The sequence below is a fragment of the Mastigoproctus giganteus genome, chromosome 4 (genome assembly GCF_048544385.1).
Source record: "Mastigoproctus giganteus isolate SK-2022 chromosome 4, ASM4854438v1, whole genome shotgun sequence".
Taxonomy (NCBI): domain Eukaryota; kingdom Metazoa; phylum Arthropoda; class Arachnida; order Uropygi; family Thelyphonidae; genus Mastigoproctus; species Mastigoproctus giganteus.
The window spans coordinates 189,093,051-189,116,302 of NC_143578.1; the positions used below are offsets into that span (position 1 = coordinate 189,093,051).

Here is a 23,252-nt window from a genome sequence, read left to right on the forward strand (position 1 = left end):
ACTTATGGAAGTGAAACTTGGGCACTCACCAAAAGAATGGAAGAGAAGCTAAGAACTACACAGCGAAGAATGGAACGAATTATATTGGGAATCAGACTGTTAGATAAGAAGAGAAACACATGGATTAGGCAGCAAACTCAAGTAAAGGACATTCTTATCAAAACTAAAGAACTAAAATGGTCTTGGGCAGGACACATAGCTCGAAGACATGATGACAGATGGACTAAGAAAATAACAGAATGGTACCCAAGAGGAGCTAGAAGAAAACCTGGAAAACAAAGGCGGAGATGGATAGATGAAATTCATGAGTTTTTGAGTAGTAAATGGATGGCCAGTGCTCAAAACAGAAGGAACTGGAAAGTTGCTGGAGAGGCCTTCATCCTGCAGTGGATTGAAAATGGCTGATGATAATGATGAGTACTAAGTACTTAAGAAATGCATGGGAAGAAACTGTAATAGCTTGCTAGTATGGTTAGAATCGTGTGTGTTGATAAAATTAGCGAATTTATCTGTTGGTTTAATTTTTAGCTTTGGAAAGCTTAAACCAATGATTGTAGATTTTATTTATTATTTAATTTAAGAATTCCAAAATCTGGTTACCGGGCTACGTTTTCAGAGTGTGCTGTTTCTTGTTTTGGGATTCTGATAGTTCATGTGGGAACACGTTATATATATGTATGATTTTTTCCAGCTGGAATTTGTGGTTAAGTATTGATTTTTTGCCGATTCTCAACTCATGTTGCTATTTAGTTTTTGTAAAAGTACAAAATATTGAATTATTATTATTATTTTACGCAATTCTCATTTAGTGTTAAAAGGTGTCGTATGTAGGGTTTCACAAATTGACTTTAAACCGCGCTGTCCAGCTTTCTAAATAGGTGTCGGGCTTTGGACTAGCGGCAAATGATTAAAAAAACTAGCTTATACAGCATAAAGTTTCGTAACACTAGTGTCATTTCGTAGTCTGACAGACCCGAAACTTTAATCTTGATATATGAAAAAACTACAGTAAGTACGGAACTTAAGCGGTTACGTTCCGAAGGTTTCCGTATAAGTTGAAAAACCGCGTAAGTTGAGCGGTTCTTATACGATAGTTAATTAAAGGTAAACAAGTTATACTGCTTATGAAAAGAAAACGTTAAGGAAATGAACATTTATTCAGTACGCATATAGATACATACATACATATATATACATATACACACATAAAAAATGCATATACATACATAAAAAAACAATTGTAAGAAAACTAATAAATACTACGTATTCATTATGAATACATATAAAGGGTTGTTAAAATTAAAGCATCCCTATGTAGAAGTCTCTGGAGCGCGTTTTAAGCCGCCTACTGAAGAGAAATTTGGACAACAGGTACAATAAAGAATGTGCTCACCATTTATTGGAAAAAGAAATGAGTTACAAAATTTGTCACTGTATGGCGCATAACCATCTTAGTTACGATTATGCAAATACTAAAATATTTGTATTACTATTATGCAAATAACTTACGTTATGGGCATAACGTAAGCGGGCAAGAGCTTGAGTGCAGTAGCACACGCTCTTTGAGTAGACCGGGGTTCAAGCCCCTGACTGCTGAATACGGTCAATCTGCCAACCCGCACTGGACCAGCGTGGCAGATTATGGTCCATTTCCCTCAGCATGAATTGTTGAGGAGGCTTCCATCCTGCAGTGGGTTGATAATGGCTGCACTTTACTTTACTTTACTTTATGTGCATAATCGTAAGTTATTGCTACAGTGCCACTACTCAGATCTACTGTACTGTATAAAAGCACAGCAGTCTCTTCAAATTCATACAATAGATGTTTTCCTGCACTACATATAATATATTCACGAAACTTGTTAATGTTTGACCATTTTCATACATCATTATTTTAATTTTCTAATCCAAATCGATCGCTTTTGTTTTCTTGGTAGATTTACTAGTACCGCTGTCACTTATTCTTAGTCAGCACCATGATAATGGTCAAAATAAAATTTTCTCTAAAGAACTTCACTTTATACTACTGAAACACTATTGTCACCTCATGCAAGCTCACATTGTACTAAAGCATAGTTCTGGAGGTCACTACCATAAAACAATAAAAATAATTTGCAATTTTTGGTTTATTGGCCTTTTCTGTTTGTGCAATTATATAAAAACGGGTAGTAAACTCGATCTAATTGCAATAATACCGGTAGCTGGAATTCTGTGGGTTTTTATGTTATTATGCTGACTACTCTCCAAATGCTGCAACTTGCAGAACTTAAGCCTCTCTTTTAGTAAGAGCACCTCTTTGTTCCTCTTACTAGTCTTGTTTCCCTTCTCTGTACTTGTTCTAGCAACTCTACATCCTTCCTAAAATGAGGCCTCCAGACCTTTACGTAGTACTGAAGGTGTGGCCTGACCATTGTCTTATACAACGGGTTAATCACCTCCTTATTCCTGCTAGCAAAATTCCAATATATCATTGACAAAACTCCATGACCTACTCTGACAGCCCATCTGATTGCACAATTACCCAATCAATCAATCAATCAATCAATCAACCAACCAACCCAGGTTGGTTGGTTGATTGATTGATTGATTTTTTTTTTATCATTCTCCACCTCTCTGAGTGTAGTACCACGCAGTTGGTACGTTTCTCTTGGTTTACTGCTACCCATATGCAGTACTTTGCATTTGTCAACAATAAACTTTAGTTGTCACTTATCAGCCCATCTACATAACTTTTCTTGATCCTGTAGCAGTAGGATACTGCCATTAACAACCCTGCCAACCTTTGTATCATCTGCGAACTTGGCCATTAAGCCTGATATACCTTCACCGATATCATTGATAAATACACAAAACAGGTATGGTCCCAGCACCAAACCCACGTAGAGCAGTGTCCATTTATTACCACTCTCTGCTGTCTTCCACTCAACCCTCCCTTTATCCATAGCAGCAATTTGCCTCCGGTGCCACACTGCTCCAATTTGTGCAGCAGTCTTCCATGTGCAACAGTATCAAGGGCCTTTCTAAAATCCAAATATATGATATCATAGTTATTCTTTGCATCCAGCTCCTTTGTGACTACATCGTAGGATCCAATCAAATTGGTCAGACAAGACTTCCCTTTAACAAACCCATGCTGTGTCTGAACTATTACTGCAGTTGTCTCGGTGATCCTGCATCACTTCTTTAACCGGTGACTCCATTATTTTCCCGGAACAGAAGTGAAACTAACGGGTCTATAATTATTTTGGGGATACATTTACACATCTCCAGTCCATGGGGACCTCCCCTGAATCTAAGGATGCTCTCATAATTATGGCTAAGGGTTTGCTAACTTCCCTCGCTGCCTCCTTCAATATAACTTGATAGATTCCATCCCTGGGCCTTTTTTATGTTTAACTTCAACAATTTCTCCTCCACTTTGCTCTCCGTCTCTAAATTATTACAAAATAATTTAGCTCCCCATTAGAGTTTAGTAAACTTCTGTTCTCCGCTTCCTTACAGAATTCCTCGTGCGAATGTAGATGCAAAATATTCATTCAGTTTGTCAGGATAGTTGAACTACCAACATCAAGTGGATCAATCATCCTCTTCCTTCTAGAGTTTACATAAGTCTTTGTTGTTTTTCTTTGCATCCTTTTCCAAGGATTTCTTGTAATCAGCCTTCACTTGCCTAACCTCCTTTGTGACTTGATTACAGACTAGTTTATATCTGCCATAGGCTTCTGTGTCACCTGATAATTTAGCATGCATCCCACTCATTTTTCTTTTGTGCCATGAGCCTCATTATTTTAGCTGAAATCCATTTAGGTCTAAATCTTGAACAGTATTTCTTAGTTGGTATTATTATTATTAGCCATATGGTGTAAGGAAGCTTGAGGCTTATGCTACACCAGCCAAAAATAAAATTTCTGAGCTACAGAGAGAGAGAGAGAGAGAGAGAGAATGCGCCAAATAAACTATAATACAATATAAATCTCCTAAAAGAACTGGCATTAATATTTAAAACTACACTAATATAATATGAATACTCAAAATACGGAAAGTTTGATCATCCCGTTGTTCAAGAAGGGGAACAGGAAAAAGCATTCCAATTATAGAGGCATTACACTGACATCACATGTGAGTAAGCTTTATGAGAGAGTGTTAGAGCGGTAGATAAAAGGAACAATTGAAAATAGGATGGCTGAGGAACAGTATGGCTTTAAGTCTGGTAGATCGACGGCGTATCTAATTTTTTGCATCAGGCAACTGGTGGAAAAGTGTTATGAACACAATAAAGAATTATGGATGGCATTTTTGGATATAAAGAAAGTGTTTGATGCCATAAAGAGAGAGAAAGTGTTGGAGGTTTTGAGAAACTTGGGGATAGAGGAACATCTTGTGGAGAGAATTGAGAATATGTGCGCCAATACAGTGAGCAATGTAAGAACAATGATTGGGTTGACGGAGAGCTTTGAAATAACATCAGGTTTGAGGCAAGGAGGCGTCCTATCACCTATTGTTCATAGCTTTCATGTGCAATGTAGAGTGGATGAAATGATGTGCAATGTAGAGTGGCGCCTCCATAGCCAGGTGGGCAGGAGCAGCAGTGTGTAGCACACGTTTCTTGATTAGACCGGGGTTCGAGCCCATAACCACCAAATACGGAGAATGCGGAAAGGTCAGGGAATGACCATCGCATATCTCCGGAGCAATATGGCCTTAGTTCCTAGTGCTCCTAAAAAAAACTAAACAACAACAACAGCAGTGTAGAGTGGTGAAACAACTTGGACAGGACCAGATGAAAGTCATGCTCTTTCCAGGTGATCTCTGCATATGGGGAGAGAGCAGGAAACAAGTGCAAAGGCAAGTTGATATATGGGCTAGTATAGCCAATGAATTTGGACTAGTTTTCAGTCAGGAGAAGAGTGAAGTAATGGTTCTAAAGAGGAGTGGTGAGCTTGACAGATACATTATAATGGAAGGGAAAGAGCTAAAAATGGTTAACAACTTCAAGTATCTAGGAAGGACCATTACAAAGACTGGAGTGTTAGACGAAGAAATAAGTAGAAGGATATGAGCGTGTGGGAATTTCTGTAGGCAGACAAGAGATCTGATCTGGAACAGGAACATACCACCGAAGTGTAAGAAGGCTATATATTAGGCCTATTACGTACCAGGTCTGACATATGCATCTGAAACTTGGACTATGCAAGATGCAACAAAATCAGGAATGATGTGATTAGGGAGAGAATTCAGGTTGAAAAACTCCAAAATAGGATTGAAAGGTCCCATTTGAAATAGTTTGGACCTGTCAAGAGGATGAACGAGAGGCGTTTGCCAAGAAGAATGTTTGATTTACAATTAAGGGACAAAAGACCAAGGGGGAGACCAAGAATGAGATGGTAGGATGTAATAAGGACCGATGTCATTAAGAGAGGAGGAAATTGGAGTGAAATCAATGAAGGAGAGAAGTACACGGACAGGGCATGGTGGCGAGGCTTCATATGTCGACCTGTGGAATATCGCAGCGTTTCTCAAAATGTTCCATGAGATGTGAATAAGTGTTCCATGAAAAATCGTATTTAATAATTGAAAGAGAAAATAATTAAAAACTTTTTTTTTTTTTTTCGATTATTAATATAGTGGCATAAACTAATAATCAAATAGACCGCAGAACACTTTATTTTGGCGGGCTTTTGCATAAAGAAGTATGTGTAGAGGTAATGACATCTACGAAAGAGTAGCAATGTAGTGGTCTAATATGCCATTCGTATGCGATTTAGCCTGGAGTACACAGGTTAAAGGAGAGGGGGAAGCGAGCTGGTATCATAATAAACTCACTTCCTTATATAAATCCTTTTTGATTATTATCAGTATTTCGAAATACTATTATTAAAATAAATAACCATGGATTTGTGGTTGAAAAAAGGGACTTTAAAACGAGAAGGAAATAATTCTAGTAGTGCAGCTGTGGTCGATGAAAATGAATACAATATTGTCACACTTCAAATTGAGGATGAACAATCGCATCCTTTTGTTCCCCAAAAATCCGAATTGAATAAACAGGAACCAACTAAAAAAAGACCAAATCGAAAGTATGATGCCCAGTATAAAATTGAGTTATTAGATAAAATTTCTAATGGTGAAAGTGTCTCCTCAGTGGCAAAACATTATAAAATCAATGAGGCAATGGTACGATCAATCAAAAAATCGGTAGTGTCCGTGAAAACGCACTAATTACTTCAAAAATTTGCTCTGTAACTCGTGATGTTAAATTAGAAAAAATGGAAAAAGCTGTAAATCTGTGGATAAGAAGACTGAACTCAAAATAAAATTCCATTAAGTTCGCTCATCATTCTTGAAAAGGCAAAACTCCTTTATCAACACTTTATCGAAACTGATGATAGCCCTGCCGGGATAAGTTTTTTAGCTAGAAAAGGCACTGGTTTGAAAGAATTGTTTGAAATTTCTAATAAATATTACATTTAATATTAAATTGTTTCTTATTTTCATTTCGATGCCATATGCTTGCATTTCACTATGTACATAGTCATATTATGAAGGTACATATAATACATACATAGACAAAATTTTAGACTAATTTTTCTTATATATTTCATACTTTGGAACGGAACCCCTTTATTACTATGGGAGCCATAACTCAGTATTCACGGCATTTCTCAGGAACATAACCCCCGCGAATATCGGGGATTTACTGTATTAGCAAACAGTTCTTTGGCTCCCGCTAAACTTGTGTTCCATCAATATTTTGCAAGATGAAAAGTGTTCCGTAACTAAAAAAGTTTGGGAAATGCTGGAATAGCGGAACGATGACAGTGATGACTTGAAATACTAAAATTCTATAATAAAACAAGTTAGTCAGGCAAATCCAGTCAGTGCCAATTACATATATATTAATAAATATAAAATTATCCACTAATCCCAAGGTACAATCTAAAACTCTACCAGGAAAGTGAAAAATCAAAATGGCAACTATGTAATGCAAGTATAAAAATTTCAATTCTAAATAAACACAAAAAGGTAATTACAATCTAAATCTTAAATAATTAAAACTACACTTTAATAAATTTAAACATTAATCTGAACACAAAAACCACAATTTATAATCCATATAATCAAATCAATCGTTCAACACTAAACATGATAGACATTACTGCTACTGTTACAATAGCAGCCACCGTAAGGCAGCCATTACAAAGGCTGAAAATTTAACCTTCAATTTATGCACATTAACTTGAAGTGATATGCTCTGACCCAGTCGGCTAGCCATTATGATTTGGCCTTTGTCAAACTCACTAAAGTCCACTGCCTTTCCCATCTGAAGAACAAGAGTAACACCGATTAACAGGTGTTCAGTATCAGGTGTTTTTTATACCATGTCCCGACCCGTGCACGCACCATAGTTCACCTGCAGTTGCTTTGATTTGCACAATGACTTGCTGGTCATAATGTTTTGCTCATTAGTGTATATATTAAATAGAATAACAAGAAAGTGGAAATAAGAAAGTAGAAAAATGGAAATATAAAGTGGTCAAAGGCAAAAAAATGCTATACCTAAGCAGAGCATAGACAATAAAGTAAAAATTAAAAAAAAAGGAAAGAAAGTGATAGAAGATAATTAATAAAATGTTCATAATAAGAAATAAATAATTACAAAATTGACAAAATGAGGATGTTGCCACACAACTTATAAAACCAGCTTCTCATCGCGTGTCAGTGGCCAGGATTATAAGCAAAATAACATCTTCATTTCTAATGCTCTGGTTAGTCCCTTGTTCTTCAATTCCCTCTCTGAATCAGGCTGTTTTGCTGACTTGCCTCTAATGGCCTTCTGCCGTGGCATTTTCAGTAGGATTCCTTCTTCCCGTAGCCAGTCTTGGATTGTTTTCTCAGTTGGAGGAGGACCAAACTTACGTTCAGCAGCACGATTTCCATTCACTTTTGCAAACTGGATCACTTTTAACTTGAATTCAGCACTGTATGAAAATCTTTTCTGAGCCATTTCTGAGCAGAAGGTGGCAAAACGTAACCTGATATACCGGTAACAAGTGTGAAACAATGAGCGCAAAGACAACAAGCGCGAAAAAGCGGGAAATGCAAGTAAAAAAAAAATCTACAACCACTGTATAAGATGCACCCAGTTTTTAGACCCCAAAATTTTTGAAAAAAGGTGTGTCTTATACATGGGGAAATAAGGTATATTTAATTTTTACTGCAAGCTGTTGCTTGTAACTTTGCATAAGTGTTATCTCAAGTCTCTTGCTTTCTTTTAGGGCTACTTGCTTTTTATTATGTTTTTAGATCTTTACTTGTTTTCAGAACCTTAACTTGTATTAGACTAATATATGTCTCTAGAAATTTCTGTTATCAATTCTAGTTTAATTTCTCATCTTCATAGTGTAAACCCATTTCTGAAACTTCCCGTTTAATCCTTGTAATTTTTATTTTGTTTACAAAATCTTATTTTCATTTTAATTTATTTTGCTACAAAAAATTTATTCTCATTTTTGTTTATGTTTATGCTTTTTACCTTTTGGCTTATGGTTTACATCAGAAATGAAGACACATTTGCTATTTTGCTTGCAGTTCTGGCCATTGACATCTGATAAGAGGCTGGTTTAAGTTGTGCGACAACATTCTTATTTTTTCAATTTTGTAATTATTTATTTCTTATTATGCATTTTTATTAGTTTTCTATCTCCCTCACTTTCTTTCCTTTTATTTTTTTCCCCTGCTTTATATATATATATATATAAAGCAGGGGAAAAAATATTTATTTTTACTTAATATTTATTTATTTTCTTATTTTATGTTAAATTTTAAGCCATTATTTAAATATATATATATTTATACTTTAGCGTCATGGCACAACAGATTCGGAGCTTTTTAGGGTTCTGTGATTCCAACCTGTTATTCAACTGACGTGAGTGTCAACTGATGCACAGTGACTTCCACTGAGCCTGTACAACACACTGTACCTTTCACTTATCGTGAACATCCACCTTGTGTAATCCTTCATAGTTCTGTTGGCAGGAGGTGGTTTGCTTGTTCAGCACCATTCTTTGTACACTTTAACCAAAGTGAGCTGTGAGAAACTGACAAGACGTGCCATTTCTGATGCACGTTGCACGAGCTTATACAACCATGCCCTTTTGAAATGCCATGATATCTTTACTACATCGTTTAGGTGCCTCCGTAGCCAGGTGGGAAGGAGCAGCAGTGCATAGCACACGCTTCTTGATTAGACTGGGGTTCGAGCCCGTCACACCAAATACGGAGGATGCGGAAAGGTCAAGGGAATGACCACCGCATATTTCCGGAGCAATATGGCCTTAGTTGCTAATGCTCCTAAAAACCAAATAACAAACAAACAACAAACAAACTACATCATTTAACTGCTACGTGCATTATTTTGACTTGCATGATCAGATGCAAATTACCACTACTCTAGTGTAGGAAGCTATTTGGCTTTTTATTTTGCAAGCTATGCAGCATTAGCCCATTATGGATGGGGTGGTCATAACAGTGATTACTTAGTGTATATGCTAAAGCGACACTAACATGCTAGTGACTTAGTTTTTGTTTTATTTGCACTGTGTTATGATTGTATATGTTTTTCTTATGTCATTTAAAATAGATGATCTGTCAAAAGTCATTGTGCATTAATTCAGTTTTTAATTGAGTAAGGGCAAGAATCACAAGAAATATATAAATGAATGTTGTCTGTTTATGGTGAAGGCTGCTCCTCAGACTTGAGTCTAAACTTTTCAGGTATGGGATTCATCCTTTATCTCCAAAAGAGCAGAAATAACAAGCTTACAAAACAGTAAATATAATAAATATTTAATGTTTTGATAATAAATATATTTTTTATCATGGAGTATATTGCTGTATGGATGTGAAACATGTCCATAACAGCAACAGACTGGAGGGGAATTGAAGCATTTGAGACGTTTTGTTGGAGAACATTGATGAAAATCAACTGGAGAGAGAAAAGACGAATGAAGAGGTCCTCAGAGTAGCTGAAGAACAAAACAATCAAGACAACCATAATAAAAGGAAGATGCAGTTCCTAGGACATCTATGGAGACATACAATGATTGGATAGAAACATACTAGAAGGATAGCTTGAAGGGAAAAGAAGCAGAGGACGACCAAGAATCACACCAATTGAGGACACACTCCAACTCTCAAGAATGAACTACAGGGAAGCAAAACAAAAAGCCCAAATTTGGGTTTAATGGAGAAAAAAAGATCTCTATGGCGACAGGGCTTGGCCATTAGAATGATTATGACGATTTTTAATCTTGATGAATGATATTATAATTTCTTGCATGCACCAATCAAGTGAAAAGAACTTTAGTACTAAATGAAATAGTACACAGTCAGTGGCATATCCACGTATCATCATAAAGTCCGAGGGGCTCACGTCTGGTGAGTATGGGCTTGGCACATCCAGGGTCCTGAGCTGGATATCATCATTCTTCCCTCTCTTGGTGATTCAAGATGGATTCAAGCGAAAAACGGTGTGTCCATAATCTAGTATATATAGGATGGAAATTATTGAAAGTCCATTTATTGTTAAATGATTGAAAAAAATTCGGATTATTGATAATTATCGATAAATTTTCTAATTAAATTAGTTGTCCATTAATAGAAGAAAAACACAAAATTATAAGAACAGATTTTAATGAACTTATTACACATTGTGACAGCCATAGTTATTTAAACATTATTTAAAGATTTTAGTTTTTTATCCTTATTAAGGAAGTAACATTTCAAAAAGCATAAGGCATTAAAAGTGGCCTGAGAGAGGCTGCATTGACTCTTCTTAATGAAATTTCCCGCTGAAGAAAATGTATGCTCTGCTTCACAGCTTGTAGGCTTGGTGGCCCTTAATGCATCGTACAATTGATCTAGATTTTTGTTTCTCTTTTTCTTTACTTCGTACATTGTGAATTCACTGCTTGCATTGAACATAGAGGACTTACTTAAGGACTCAGAAGTTTTTGATTCCAATTTGCTCATCTCATTATAGAGGCATTTTTTGAAATCCTCCCCTTTGTTGTCTTCATTTAGGTTGCCCTCATCTGGAGTTTCTTCTGCACTACTTATATCCGTAAGAGGTTCAGGAAACAATCATAAATATATAGAAGTGGTATATTTCTTTAAGGAAATTGGAGAAGACATCTTGAAGGTTTCAGAAATTTGTTCATTTATAGCTTTAGGTTCATGAAGATATTGCAAAAGGGAAACAGTATTTTGAACTCTTCTTGATTCATACCGTTGCTTGAGAGAAAGCTGCATTTGATGAGCTATTCCACTATTTTTCTTTGCCAACTTTTTTTAAGAAGGAGCATCATAGATTTGTCGGCTTTCAATAAGTTTGCCTCTTCAGAGCACAAAGAAGTTAATACTGTTTCACCTGGCCTTAAAGTGTCACATAGACCTCTTGACTGTGGTCCATTATTTTTCGGAAAATTCTTCAAAGCAGCAGATTTCTAAAGCTTGTGTGATGCAGGATTTCAGTTTATAAAACCTTTCGCACATCAAGATAATGACATCAAGTATTAATTGTAGTTCATTTCCATGTTCTGATTTCACAAATCCTCTGAGAATTTCATTCTTTAAAGGGGAATTTCTGAATGTTTTGCAAACAAACTTTCCACAATTTCCTGATCAAACCAAAATAATCGTCTTTAAGTGCTAATTACTGAATATTGTCTTTTTCACTGTCTTTATGAACATCACATTCATAAGTCTCTTGATCTACTTCATCTTCCTCTTCTTCATCAATGATATTTTCCTTATAAAGAACGCCACTACAGCAAGATGAATGCTGTGCACCAAACATTCTTGTTGTTCTGGGAGTATTTCTTGGCCAAATTTGACCATAACAGATGCACCGTTGGTTGTAGAAGCCATGATGTGCTTATTCATGTCTAGTCCGAATTCTTTTAATCTGATATTGACGAACTCCTTACATTTAGCACTGTTTGGTGATCCTCTGATTAATATCATTCCCAAAAGACCAATGCTCATTTTCATCATGGACATTTATGTTCATAAGTCTTTTATTTTGAAGAGATGCATATTCATCTAGAGTGAGGGAAAATCGTTGACCATTTTAACTTTCTCTTTGAATAAGTCAGTTAATTCCTTTTTCTTTTCCTCATAAAATGAAATAACCATATTTTTGACTGTATTAAGACAAGTTGGTGGAGGATTATCATATTCATCTCTTCGTTTTTTTAAACTATTTTGTATAAAGTCACTTTTTGCAATATGTTTAAAACTGAAACAATCAACACTAGCCATTTTGGAGACTTTTTTCATTTCAAATTTAGTTTTGTAGAAGTCGAGAGTTTTCTGTCTTTTTGTTGCCACTTCTGCATTATCATCACTCATCAATATGGTGAACATTATTTATGTGAAAGGCTAATCCTATTGTTGTACTCTCAGCACATTTTAATGTTTTATTGCATATGTTACACTTAGCTTCAACACTACTAAATTTGGTAAAATAGTTCCAAACATCTGACTTTCTTGGCATTATTAGGCCTATATATATATATATATATATAAAAAAGTAATTTAATTATATACTGTGTGAAGAAAACATTTTGAGTGAAAAATAACACTCACTCTAACCACACTACATATGTTTCCACATTATAAATAATTAAATTTGTGGCACTTCAGCCAAATCTTACGCTTTGATTAATTACTAATTAGACTAATTTTTACAGAATCAGTAAACTGAGAACATGCCTCTACAAGAATCTCTTAAGTAATACTGAAGGGCTGCAGCATTCCTGGCATGCACTTATAGTGTAGAACTGAAATCGATAAGATAAATGACAGAAATTGAAACAAAATCACAGAATTGCAGTCAGTTTGAATAAATGATAATAAACAGAGCACCTCATGGGGCGTAAGTAATGCGAGTAACTGACAGCTAGAGGCTACATAGAGGAAAAACAAAATGTTTTCTATTACTAAAGATCTCATTTGCAAGAGAAAAGTTTCATACTAAGTTTCAAATTTAGTGTAAACTTAAAAAAATCCGTAAGTGATATGAAATTATCGATAAATTTGTGCAATAAATTTGTGCAACAATTATATGATAGTTGACTTTTATTTATCGATTGTATGCACTACTTGTATACTATAGTACAGATAACGAAAACTGTTTTACCGATGAATCTGTTAGTGTTGGGGTGTTTATCCCCCACTTGCTGTCTTTTAAAACAGTGGAAAGTGGGGGATGAACACCTTAACTAAGGTTAACGATAGTGGACTAAGCATGTCAATCACTACTACTCGCAACAATCGGTCAGAAAGGGTATCAGATTGTAAAGACTTTTTTTTTTTTTTTAATTTTCATAATTTTACTTTTACTAGCATAATACAATGGTCTTTTTATAATTTGATAATTTTACGTTACCAAACATAATACGATGGTTTTTCTCCATATGCCATTATATTAAATTTTCGGCATATTAAATTTATATTAAATATTAAATAATTTATATTAAATTTTAATTTATATTCAATTAAATATTAAATTTTCGTCAACACTCTGTTAAACCTATTCAGAACAGTGGTTTTGCATGTGGAAAATATTAAATCCAAACTGTGATTCACTGTGGAAGTGTTTTCTCAATCCATGTATAAGTCACACAATACACTAAACCTTAATTTGCAGGAATGATGTCAGGCGTATTGATATACCCTGTATAATGCAAGTATGCCGGATATATTACAAGGTGGTGCGGGAATAAATTTTTTTTTCACAAATTTTCGAATACATGCAATATTTTAATTAAGTCAAGTTTGACTGATTTACGTGTACAACAGCTGAGCCAGAGTTTTGTGATCGGTGGGAGAAAGTACTGTATTTTGAAAGAAAGAATTTGTATTGTTTTAATGTTTCAATAAATTAATGAAAATATTAAAAATTGTGTATTACTTTGAAATCCAAATGTGGTGCACTCGCACCATGCTGCCATTGTGCATGGTTTGAGTGGCCACCAGATTTAAGAAAAATACAAAGAAATTTTGCATTATTTTTCTTAAAGAGGGCCCCAAAAATTGTATAAATTTTAAGCTGCACAAAACCTCCATCCCTTATGAAAAATTCTATGCTACTTTCTACCATTGCACATTCTGTATTACCAATTTTCTTGAATGGCAATACTCACTGATGCTGAAAACTAAAGGGTTCTTTGGCTTTCTTGTGCTTCGTTTATATTATGATGCATTTCACTATCGCTTAATTCAGCTGTCAGTGTGCATTTACAATATTTACAAAAACATTTTATATAATCATCATCTAATTTACAGAGCCAGTTCTTATAGCATCTTTGAGCCATTGATCATAAAAGTGTTGACTATATTTTTTGCTAATTTTCAAAAAGTTTAATATGAAAATTCATAAGCGGGAAAAAAAAAAAAAAAAAAAAAAAATTAGTTACCCACTCAAAGTAATTGAATCATCATAAACAAAAAAGGGCAAATTTTCGTCAACACTCTGTTAAACCTATTCAGAACAGTGGTTTTGCATGTGGAAACAATTTAAGTTACTGCATCTTTGTTTTGGGCAGTCTACTCCAGTAAATCTAAAAGTGAACCAGCATAAAGTGACCCTCCGTATTAGGAAAGTTAGACTGCAGAAAGAAAGGAAGTTGAAGAGTTCTGAGTAATTGGCGGAAATTCATATTATAATATTTTTCTCTGATCTGTAAATGATCCAGCAACGAATTTTCAATAATAAAAAAAAAAAAATCACTGACATCAGAGTAATAAAATTACATCATCTCTCATCGTTCCACTATTCCATGGGTCAATATATGAAGCCCCGCCACCATGCCCTGTCTGGGTACTCATCTCCTTCATTGATTTCACTCCAGTTTCCTCCTCTCTTAATGACATCTGCCCTTATCATGTCCTGCCATCTCATTCTTGGTCTCCCCTTTGGTCTTTTGTCCCTTAATTGTAAATCAAACATTCTTCTTGGCAAACGCCTCTCGTTTATCCTCTTGACATGTCTAAACCATTTCAAACAGGACCTTTCAATCCTATTCTGGAGTTTTTCAACCTGAATTCTCTCCCTAATCACATCATTCCTGATTTTGTTGCGTCTTGTCTTTCCGGCTATGCTCCTCACAAATCTCATTTCTGCTCCCTGAATTCTGCTTTCATCCGTTTCCCTCATAGTCCAACTTTCAGATGCATATGTCAGAATTGGTACATAATAGGCCTGATATATAGCCTTCTTACACTTCAGTGGTATATTCCTATTCCAGATCAGATCTCTTGTCTACCTATAGAAATAAAATTACAAATCACTGTCAAATTGTAACAAAATGCAAAGGATAGTAAAAAATAACAATAATTAAAAATATATCTAGAGCAATGGGTAACATATTAGTATTGCAAACTGTACAACATTTGACGATCACCGATGTCATGGACCTATCATAATTTGTGAATGGTCCATCATGTAAACTTATGAAAACTGGAATAATAAATTCACTTATATGAAGGCAGCTGTAGCCAAGTGATCAGGCACAAGGGTGCATAGTTTGAGTGACCGGGGTTCAACCTTGTGACAATGGGTGCTGGCAGCATGTTGCAAGTGCACCACCTTTGGATTTTGAGGTAATACACAATTTTTAATATTTTCATTAATTTATTGAAACATTAAACTGATCATGAAACTTTGGTTCGGCTGTACACGTAAATCAGTCAAACTTGACTTAATTAAAATTTGTGAATTTTACACTCCACCAAGTGTATAACAAGTTATTTTGGGGTTACTGTTCCCCAGTAGTACCACACAGTTGGTACATTTCTCTTGGGTTACTGCTACCCATATGCAGCACTTTGTATTCGTTAATGTTAAACTTCAGTTGCCACTTCTCAGCTCATCTTCCTGACTTTTCTAGATCCTGTTGCAGTAGCATACTGTCTTTATTGTCATCAATAACATTAGTCCATGAAGAGCAGTGTCCATTTATTACCACTCTCTGTTGTCTTCCACTCAACCACCCCTTTATCGATTTGTAGTAACTTGCCCTTAATGCCATACCGGCCCAATTTGTATAGCAGTCTTCATGTGCAATGGTATCAAAAGCTTTCCTGAAATTCAAGTGTGTGATATCAGAATTATTTTTTGCATTCATTTCCTTTGTGACCACATCATAGTATCCAATCAAATTGGTCAGACAAGACCTCCACTTAACAAACTCATGCTGTATCTGAACTATTATTGCAGTCTTTTCTAGATGATCCTGCAACACTTCTTTAACCAGTGACTCCATTGTTTTCTCCAGAACAGAAGTTAAACTAAAAGGTCTATAATTATTTGTAACCCTTTGAACCCCTTTTGTGAATTGGGGATACATTTGCATATCTCCAGTCCATGGGGAAATCCCTTGAATCTAAGGATGCTCTCGTAATTATGGCTAAGGGTTTGCTTACTTCCCTCGCTGCCTCCTTCAATATAACTGGATAGATTCCATCTGCCCCAGGTGTCTTTTTTATGTTTAACTTCATCAATTTCTCCTCCACTTTGCTCTCCATTATTTCAAAATCATTTAGCACCCTGTTAGAGTTTAGTAAACTTCTGTCCTCTCCTTTCTTACAGAATTGGTCATGTTGAATGTAGATGCTACTCATTCAGTTTGTCAGCTCTCTGAGTAGGATCATCAACAGTCGAACCATCAATATCAAGTGGACCAATCTGATTCATCCCCTTCCTTCTAGAGTTTCATAAGTAAAGAAGACGTCGTTTTTCTTTGCATCCTTTGCTATGGATTTCTCGTAATCGGCCTTTGCTTGCCTAACCTTCTTTGTGACTTGATTACACACTAGCTTATATCTACCCTAGGCTTCTGTGTCGCCTGATAATTTATATGCATACATGCATTTTTTGTCACTGCCACAAGTCTCATTAGTTCATCTGACATCAATTTAGGTCTAAATCTTGAACAGTATTTCTTAGCTGGTATGAATAGTCTAGTAGCTTCCAAGACTAATTCCTTGAAGGCTTCCCATTTAGAATTTGCTGTTTTTAACATCATCAGTTGATCCCACTGTATAGAATTTAAAAACTGCCTGAGCTATTGTTGGTAATTCTACTGTCAGGGAAATAGGAAATATATTTTGCAAAAATGATAGCTGGATTAGCACAGGGTACATTTCCCAGGGGCTAAAGTTAAAGTAATACTGTTATACCTGTTTGTACTAATGATATTAGGAATATATGATCTGGGAATTTACTTAACAGGTACAGGTCACTGCTGAGAAAAAGCCACAAGTTGGGATTAAATTTTAGTGTCTTGAATTTCACCCAGACGTGACAGGAGGGAGAACCTAATAAGAACCTTTTCAATCAATATGGCCCCGCAGAGATTGTGTAAGACACACGGATAGAACATTTCTCAGTGGTCTGCAGTTGTTTACAGGAGAGACTGTTTTCAACAAGGTTGGGATAAAATTAAATAGAAGGGGGATTAACAATATTTGCTGATCCTTTCAAGGAAATGATAGGTGGGTTGAAACTGCTAGTTTTAGACTAACAGTCTAAAATAACAGCTGCAAGAAAGGGCAAAACTGATTCTTGCAGTGCTTCCACTGGGATATGCAGCAATCTGAAAAGTAAGGTATAAGGGATTAGAAGGCTTCCTGTACAACAAGCAAATAAATATATAGCTGTGTAAGGGATACTAAGAATAAAAATAGGTAATTTATTATGCCCCTAGCTAATGCTAGGAGCATAATAAACAAATTTCACATACCTGAAGCATTGCTCAAATCATCGGATATGGATATTATAAGGATATACCAGAAAGTTGGTGCCACTCGAACACGGCGATGCAAAACTTTAAATATGTTAAGTACATGTGTGTAGGAGTGGGAGGAAGGGTGGTGTCATGCTCTTGGCCAAGAAGCACACAGAATCCATGGCAGTACACCCACCTGATCTGGGTCACCAGTGCAATGTTGAGTCAGCCCAGTGCGACACAAGCACTAGGAAAACAAAAATGACAGTAGGAATATTCCACAGACAGAATGAGTGCAATGAACATAACAAACAACTATACAGACAAACGGAGTGGGACAGCTAATCAGAATGTCACACAATGAGGAATCTCAACCCTCCAGACACTGACCGAAACCTGCAAATAGCCCACTCACACAGTAGCAGAAATCTCACGGATCTACTTGATGACCTATTTTCCACAGCAGCTTGAGAGAAAGGCAAGAAGAGAAAGCAATGCTCTTGATCGGATTATCAGTAGTGGCTCTTGACAGTGGAAGTGACATGCTGTATCGGTGCAGATGCAAATTCTGTGTGCTCCTTGTGTATGTTGTAATAGTGAATGATATTCCCTATGAACTATTCCACTTCTAGTATGATTCTGTGAATGCACAGACATACACCTCACATCTCAGCAACCTGAATAATATAATTAGGAGCGTAATAGCAAAAGCATTTACACAATTTGTGTATCACATTGCTATTCAAGCTGAAGAGTATATGCAGAATTTAGAGGAAAAATATACAAAAATTTATGAATGTTCATTTACTGTACTCAGTATAAACCAAGAACTTTGTGCACAGAATGAGGAAATTAGAAAGGAAATCAGCTTGTTGAAAAACCAGATGACAGATCTGAAGAGAATTATTATGCTATCGGACAGATTAGTTTACCAGTTATTTCTGCGGGTTCCTCAGACCTCAAAACCAGCTAGAAAAGATGTTGAAACTGTACCTTCTCAATGTGGAAAGGATTGTGCTGCTCATGTATCCCTCTCGACGACTAGCTCTGATGTTGAAGTGGATAACCGACCAAAAGATTAAGTCATGAACACACCACCCATTACTGTATGAACCTAACAGAAAAATAGATGTCATAAAACACCTCTACCCCCCGAGGGAGTTAAATCATATCTAAATGCACTTAAGCTAAACCTGCCTATGGAAATAAATGGTGTTCATGTGCTGAATTACCTAAGAAGTCACTCATCAGTCAGCCCTAAACATGACCGGATCACTACAAGGCTTGTCACCAATTTGGTGTTGGGTGCCAAACTGGGAAATATTCAGACTACCAAGTGCAAGATGGCCAGTTGGAACAGTTTTAACAGGGAGAAAAACACTTGAACAGACACTGCACTGGTCTTGGAACTTCAGCATTTCAAACTGGTTGGTTCATCACCCAGACTTCCCACAGCAATTTGTCTTGCAGTTGGCCCCAGACATATCAGTGCAGCTCGTCACTGATGTACTGTTTGAGGAACTCATTTGGATGTAAGCATACAGCAATTTCATTCAAAGTGCATCATATACAACTCCAGGGCTCTCACATCTGGTGAGTATGGGCTTGGCACACTCAGGATCCTGAGCTGGATATCATCATTCTTCTCTTTCTTGGTGATCCCCTTCTACTTATGACTCTCTCTTTCTCTCTCTCTCGCTGGCACCTTCATAGCCAGGTGGGCAGGAGCAGCAGTGCGTAGCACACAAAGCAGCAGTCGAGCCCGTCACCACCAAATACGGAGGATGCGGAAAGGTCAGGGAATGACCACCGCATATCCCCAGAGCATTATGGCCTTAGTTGCTAATGCTCCTAAAAACCAAATAACAACGATGCAGATGCTCAGATCAAGTACATAAGTATGCCTCAGCAATGATGCTTCTTTATCTCTATACTCAGGGGTACTTTTAACATGGATGGCTTCCTTGCACCATATAGCTATTAATAATAATAATAATCATATGCTTCTTTTTGCATTTATTGTGATAGAAGTCAGTTTGAATGGATAGGAATGTGTGCCAAATTGGCCACTCAGTACCATATTAGGCCATTTTATGAAGCATGAAGCAGAAAAGAAGTAATGACTTTAAATGCCCAGTTTGTCCAGTTTCTCCTTGAATCTATTTAAGTTATCAACTTCCACAACGGCAGGTGGAAGTTTGTTCCAGCAATCAAGTACCTGCTGGCTAAAGGCAAATTTCTGTACATCTATTCTACAACTGTCTTTTCTACTATTCTATTCTACAACTCTACATCCTTCCTAAAATGAGGCCTCCAGACCTGTACGCAGTATTCAAGCTGTGGCCTCACCATTGCTTTATACAAAGGGATAATCTCCTCCTTTTCCCTACTAGCAAAATTCCTGTATATTATTGACAATACCCCATGACCTGCTCGAGGCAGCCTGTCTGTTGCAATGCTCAGAAAACTTCATATCTGACTGCACAATTACTCCCAGGTCTTTTTCATTGTCTACCACCCTAATTGTAATACCACACAGTTGATATGTTTCTCTGGGGTTACTTCTACTCATATGTAGTACTTTGCATTTGTCAATGTTAAACTTCAGTTGCTACTTCTCAGCCTATCTGCCCAACTTTTCTAGCACACTGTTTTTACTGTCATTAACAACCCTTTAATTAATTATTTATTTAATTGGTTACGTAGTTACCAAAATTGAGAAGGCACTGCAATTTTTCTTTAACATATATCAGGCAGCAATCCAAGTTATAAATCCTTTTAACCATGTTTCTTACAGAGTGAAGGTATTGTTCATTTTCAATTTATTATTTAATATTATTATTATAGTAAACTAAATTTGATTTTCTATTTGTTCTACTATTTCAGTAAGGCTGGTTTATTCTTATTATTTCTAAAAACTAAATTTGATGTGCAATTTGGTAGAATTTTTTACTTACTATTTTATTTTATTCTAAAATCTTCTATTACATCAGGTATTTCTCTATTCATTATTGGATTTCTGTAATGACTACCTACTGTAATACTAGGATCCCTACTAAAGGGATGGGCAGTTATGCTCCCAGTAAATCCGAAGTATCTCTATAATATGCTTTTTCTTTGCTTTTGCTTTATGCTTGCTAACCCTAATATTTTATACCTCAAAATCTATTAGAGAAATTTGAGGGAAAATGAGGTACTATAGCAATCCTAACTCCTCTTCCTTTTTTCCTTGAATCGGCAAAAGCCCTTCCTTTTCACTACATAATTATTTTTCACTAGTAAATAAACCTATAAGAAAGTTATTAGTTGGCACTCACTTTTATTATTTTTGATTCACTGCTATCTGTCGGGCTAGCTGTTATTCTACCAGTTTGCTGCTAAATTTAACCTAAATTGCATCTATAATTTTAGAGTGTAGGCAGTTCTCGCTTTATGAGTTCCTGGGTTTACGAATTTTTTTCCCCAAGTATCAACAAAATCGAAAATATGAACATTAATTGAAAAAAATGAATGTTAAACATTCATAAATATACCACATTCCCAAACCACGTGTGTAGCTATACAATACAGTATATCCCGCTTTATAGTATTAATCAGTTCCAGAGACACTATTGTATCGTTAAAATATCGTAATGTGAACCCAATAACACATGGTTTTTTTGTAATTCATTTCAAGATCTGGGAAGTTGAAATTTTCGCTGTATAACTAAGCTATTTATCTCTCTAAAATGTCATTTTTAAGGTCACGAGCGTGACCTTAAGGCCATATAAAAGGTCGTGAGTGTGGTTTGTAAATTGTATTAGTTACCAATTCAAATCAATAAATGCACTACACTCATCGTTACCGTATGTTCCGTTATAAAAATCAATTTTAAGCACCTTTGTGATATATTTCTAAAGTACATTTCTGGAGGTGACGACCATAAAACAATTTGCACTTTCCAATTTATTGGACTTTTCTGTTACTGCAAGCAATTATAAATGGGTAGTAAACTTGATTTTCTTGCATTTGCAAAAATATTGATAGCTAGAATTGTGTGGTTTTTTGCGTTATGGTGAAATGTGTTTCCCCTTTACTAAAATCTTCAATCGTATAAAAAACAAATAAATTTTCAGAATCTTCTCTTCATTCCTTTTTTTCAAAGCTTCATAAACTTGTTACTGCACGTGAATCGTGTTAGTTGCAATTTGTGTGTGCCATTAAAAAATGCTTATGAATGCAATCGTGAAATTTATAATTAAAAGAGAAGATTATCTTGGGAACAAACGCCTCTTGAAAAATTTCTGAAGACGACGACTCCTTGTGCAGCAAACCAATGAGTGCCGAGCCAATAATGAGTGATCAGCGAGTGTGCATTTAGTCGATGATGAAGAATAAACATTCTTTAACATTTGTAAGTTGTAAATAATTTCTCTGTTATTATAATTTTCTTGAATTTACAGGCTACATTTTCATTTCTTTGGATAAATCAGTCATTATTGAGAATGTAACCCCTATTTTTAACCTTATGTCTATGGGAAATAAATTCCTGCTTTATGAGCGCATGCTAGGAACAAATTAACTCATAAAGTTGAGAACTACCTCTATTGGAATCTATAATTTCAGTAATTTCCTAGACATACTGGCAAATAGCAAACAGAAACAGGTAGCCTTAGCCAATTATTGATGATGTATTGAGCAGCCCTAGAAAACGTACCATTCAATGTATCCTTTTATCAGTAATTAGCTTCATTATCATTTTATTATTACTTTATATTATTTTATTATGTATTATGTGTTTAATTATAGGGTGTAACAATGAAGTTCAACTTAGGTTAACTAAATACTTGGCCTTATGGCTCTATAGGTATACTTTTACTCGGAATACCTATAGTGCCATAAGGTCAAGTATTATTTTCATATTCTAATTAAATTTCATTTGTCATTTGATGCCCATGGTATACTGTTCAATAAATGCTGTAATATAAGTTTTACAGACAGATGTAATGTTTAATCGATACCTTGATGGCATTAATCTGATCTTACACGTTTTCTAATTCGCTAATTTTCTACATTTTTAACACTTATTTATACACACACACACACACACACACACACACACACACACACACACACACACACACACACACACACACACACACACACGTGTGTGTGTGTGTGTGTGTGATTTTGCTTAATTGAAGGAGTAGTTCATCCCCACGAAATTTAAAATAAATCACAACATAACAGTGCACTTTTCTTGTAAGATAAATATATGCTGCTGACCATTGTTAGTTTTTTTATTTTTTTATTATCCATTTCAGATAGCTGTAAAAACAATGCCAGATTGTCAGGTTTGCCAAGGAAATGACTTCTATCATCATGAGGGTTTATATTATTGCTCTGAGTGTAATACACAGTCACAGGTAAGAGGTTTTGTTTTGATTATAGTTTCTCTTTAACCCATTCACTGGTTCCTC

The 23,252-nt window shown here is 35.7% G+C and overlaps 1 protein-coding gene across 1 annotated transcript in view; it reads left to right on the plus strand.

The window, feature by feature from the left end:
* Positions 1-631: 631 nt before the first annotated feature.
* Positions 632-23,252, plus strand: part of LOC150087273 (TATA box-binding protein-associated factor RNA polymerase I subunit B-like) — a 225,439-nt gene continuing 202,818 nt past the window's right edge. The window contains exons 1-2 of the mRNA XM_090372433.1: positions 632-703; positions 23,097-23,198. Coding sequence (XP_090228559.1) covers positions 653-703; positions 23,097-23,198 — 153 coding nt within the window. The 5' untranslated portion in view covers positions 632-652. The remainder of the gene's footprint in view (positions 704-23,096; positions 23,199-23,252) is intronic.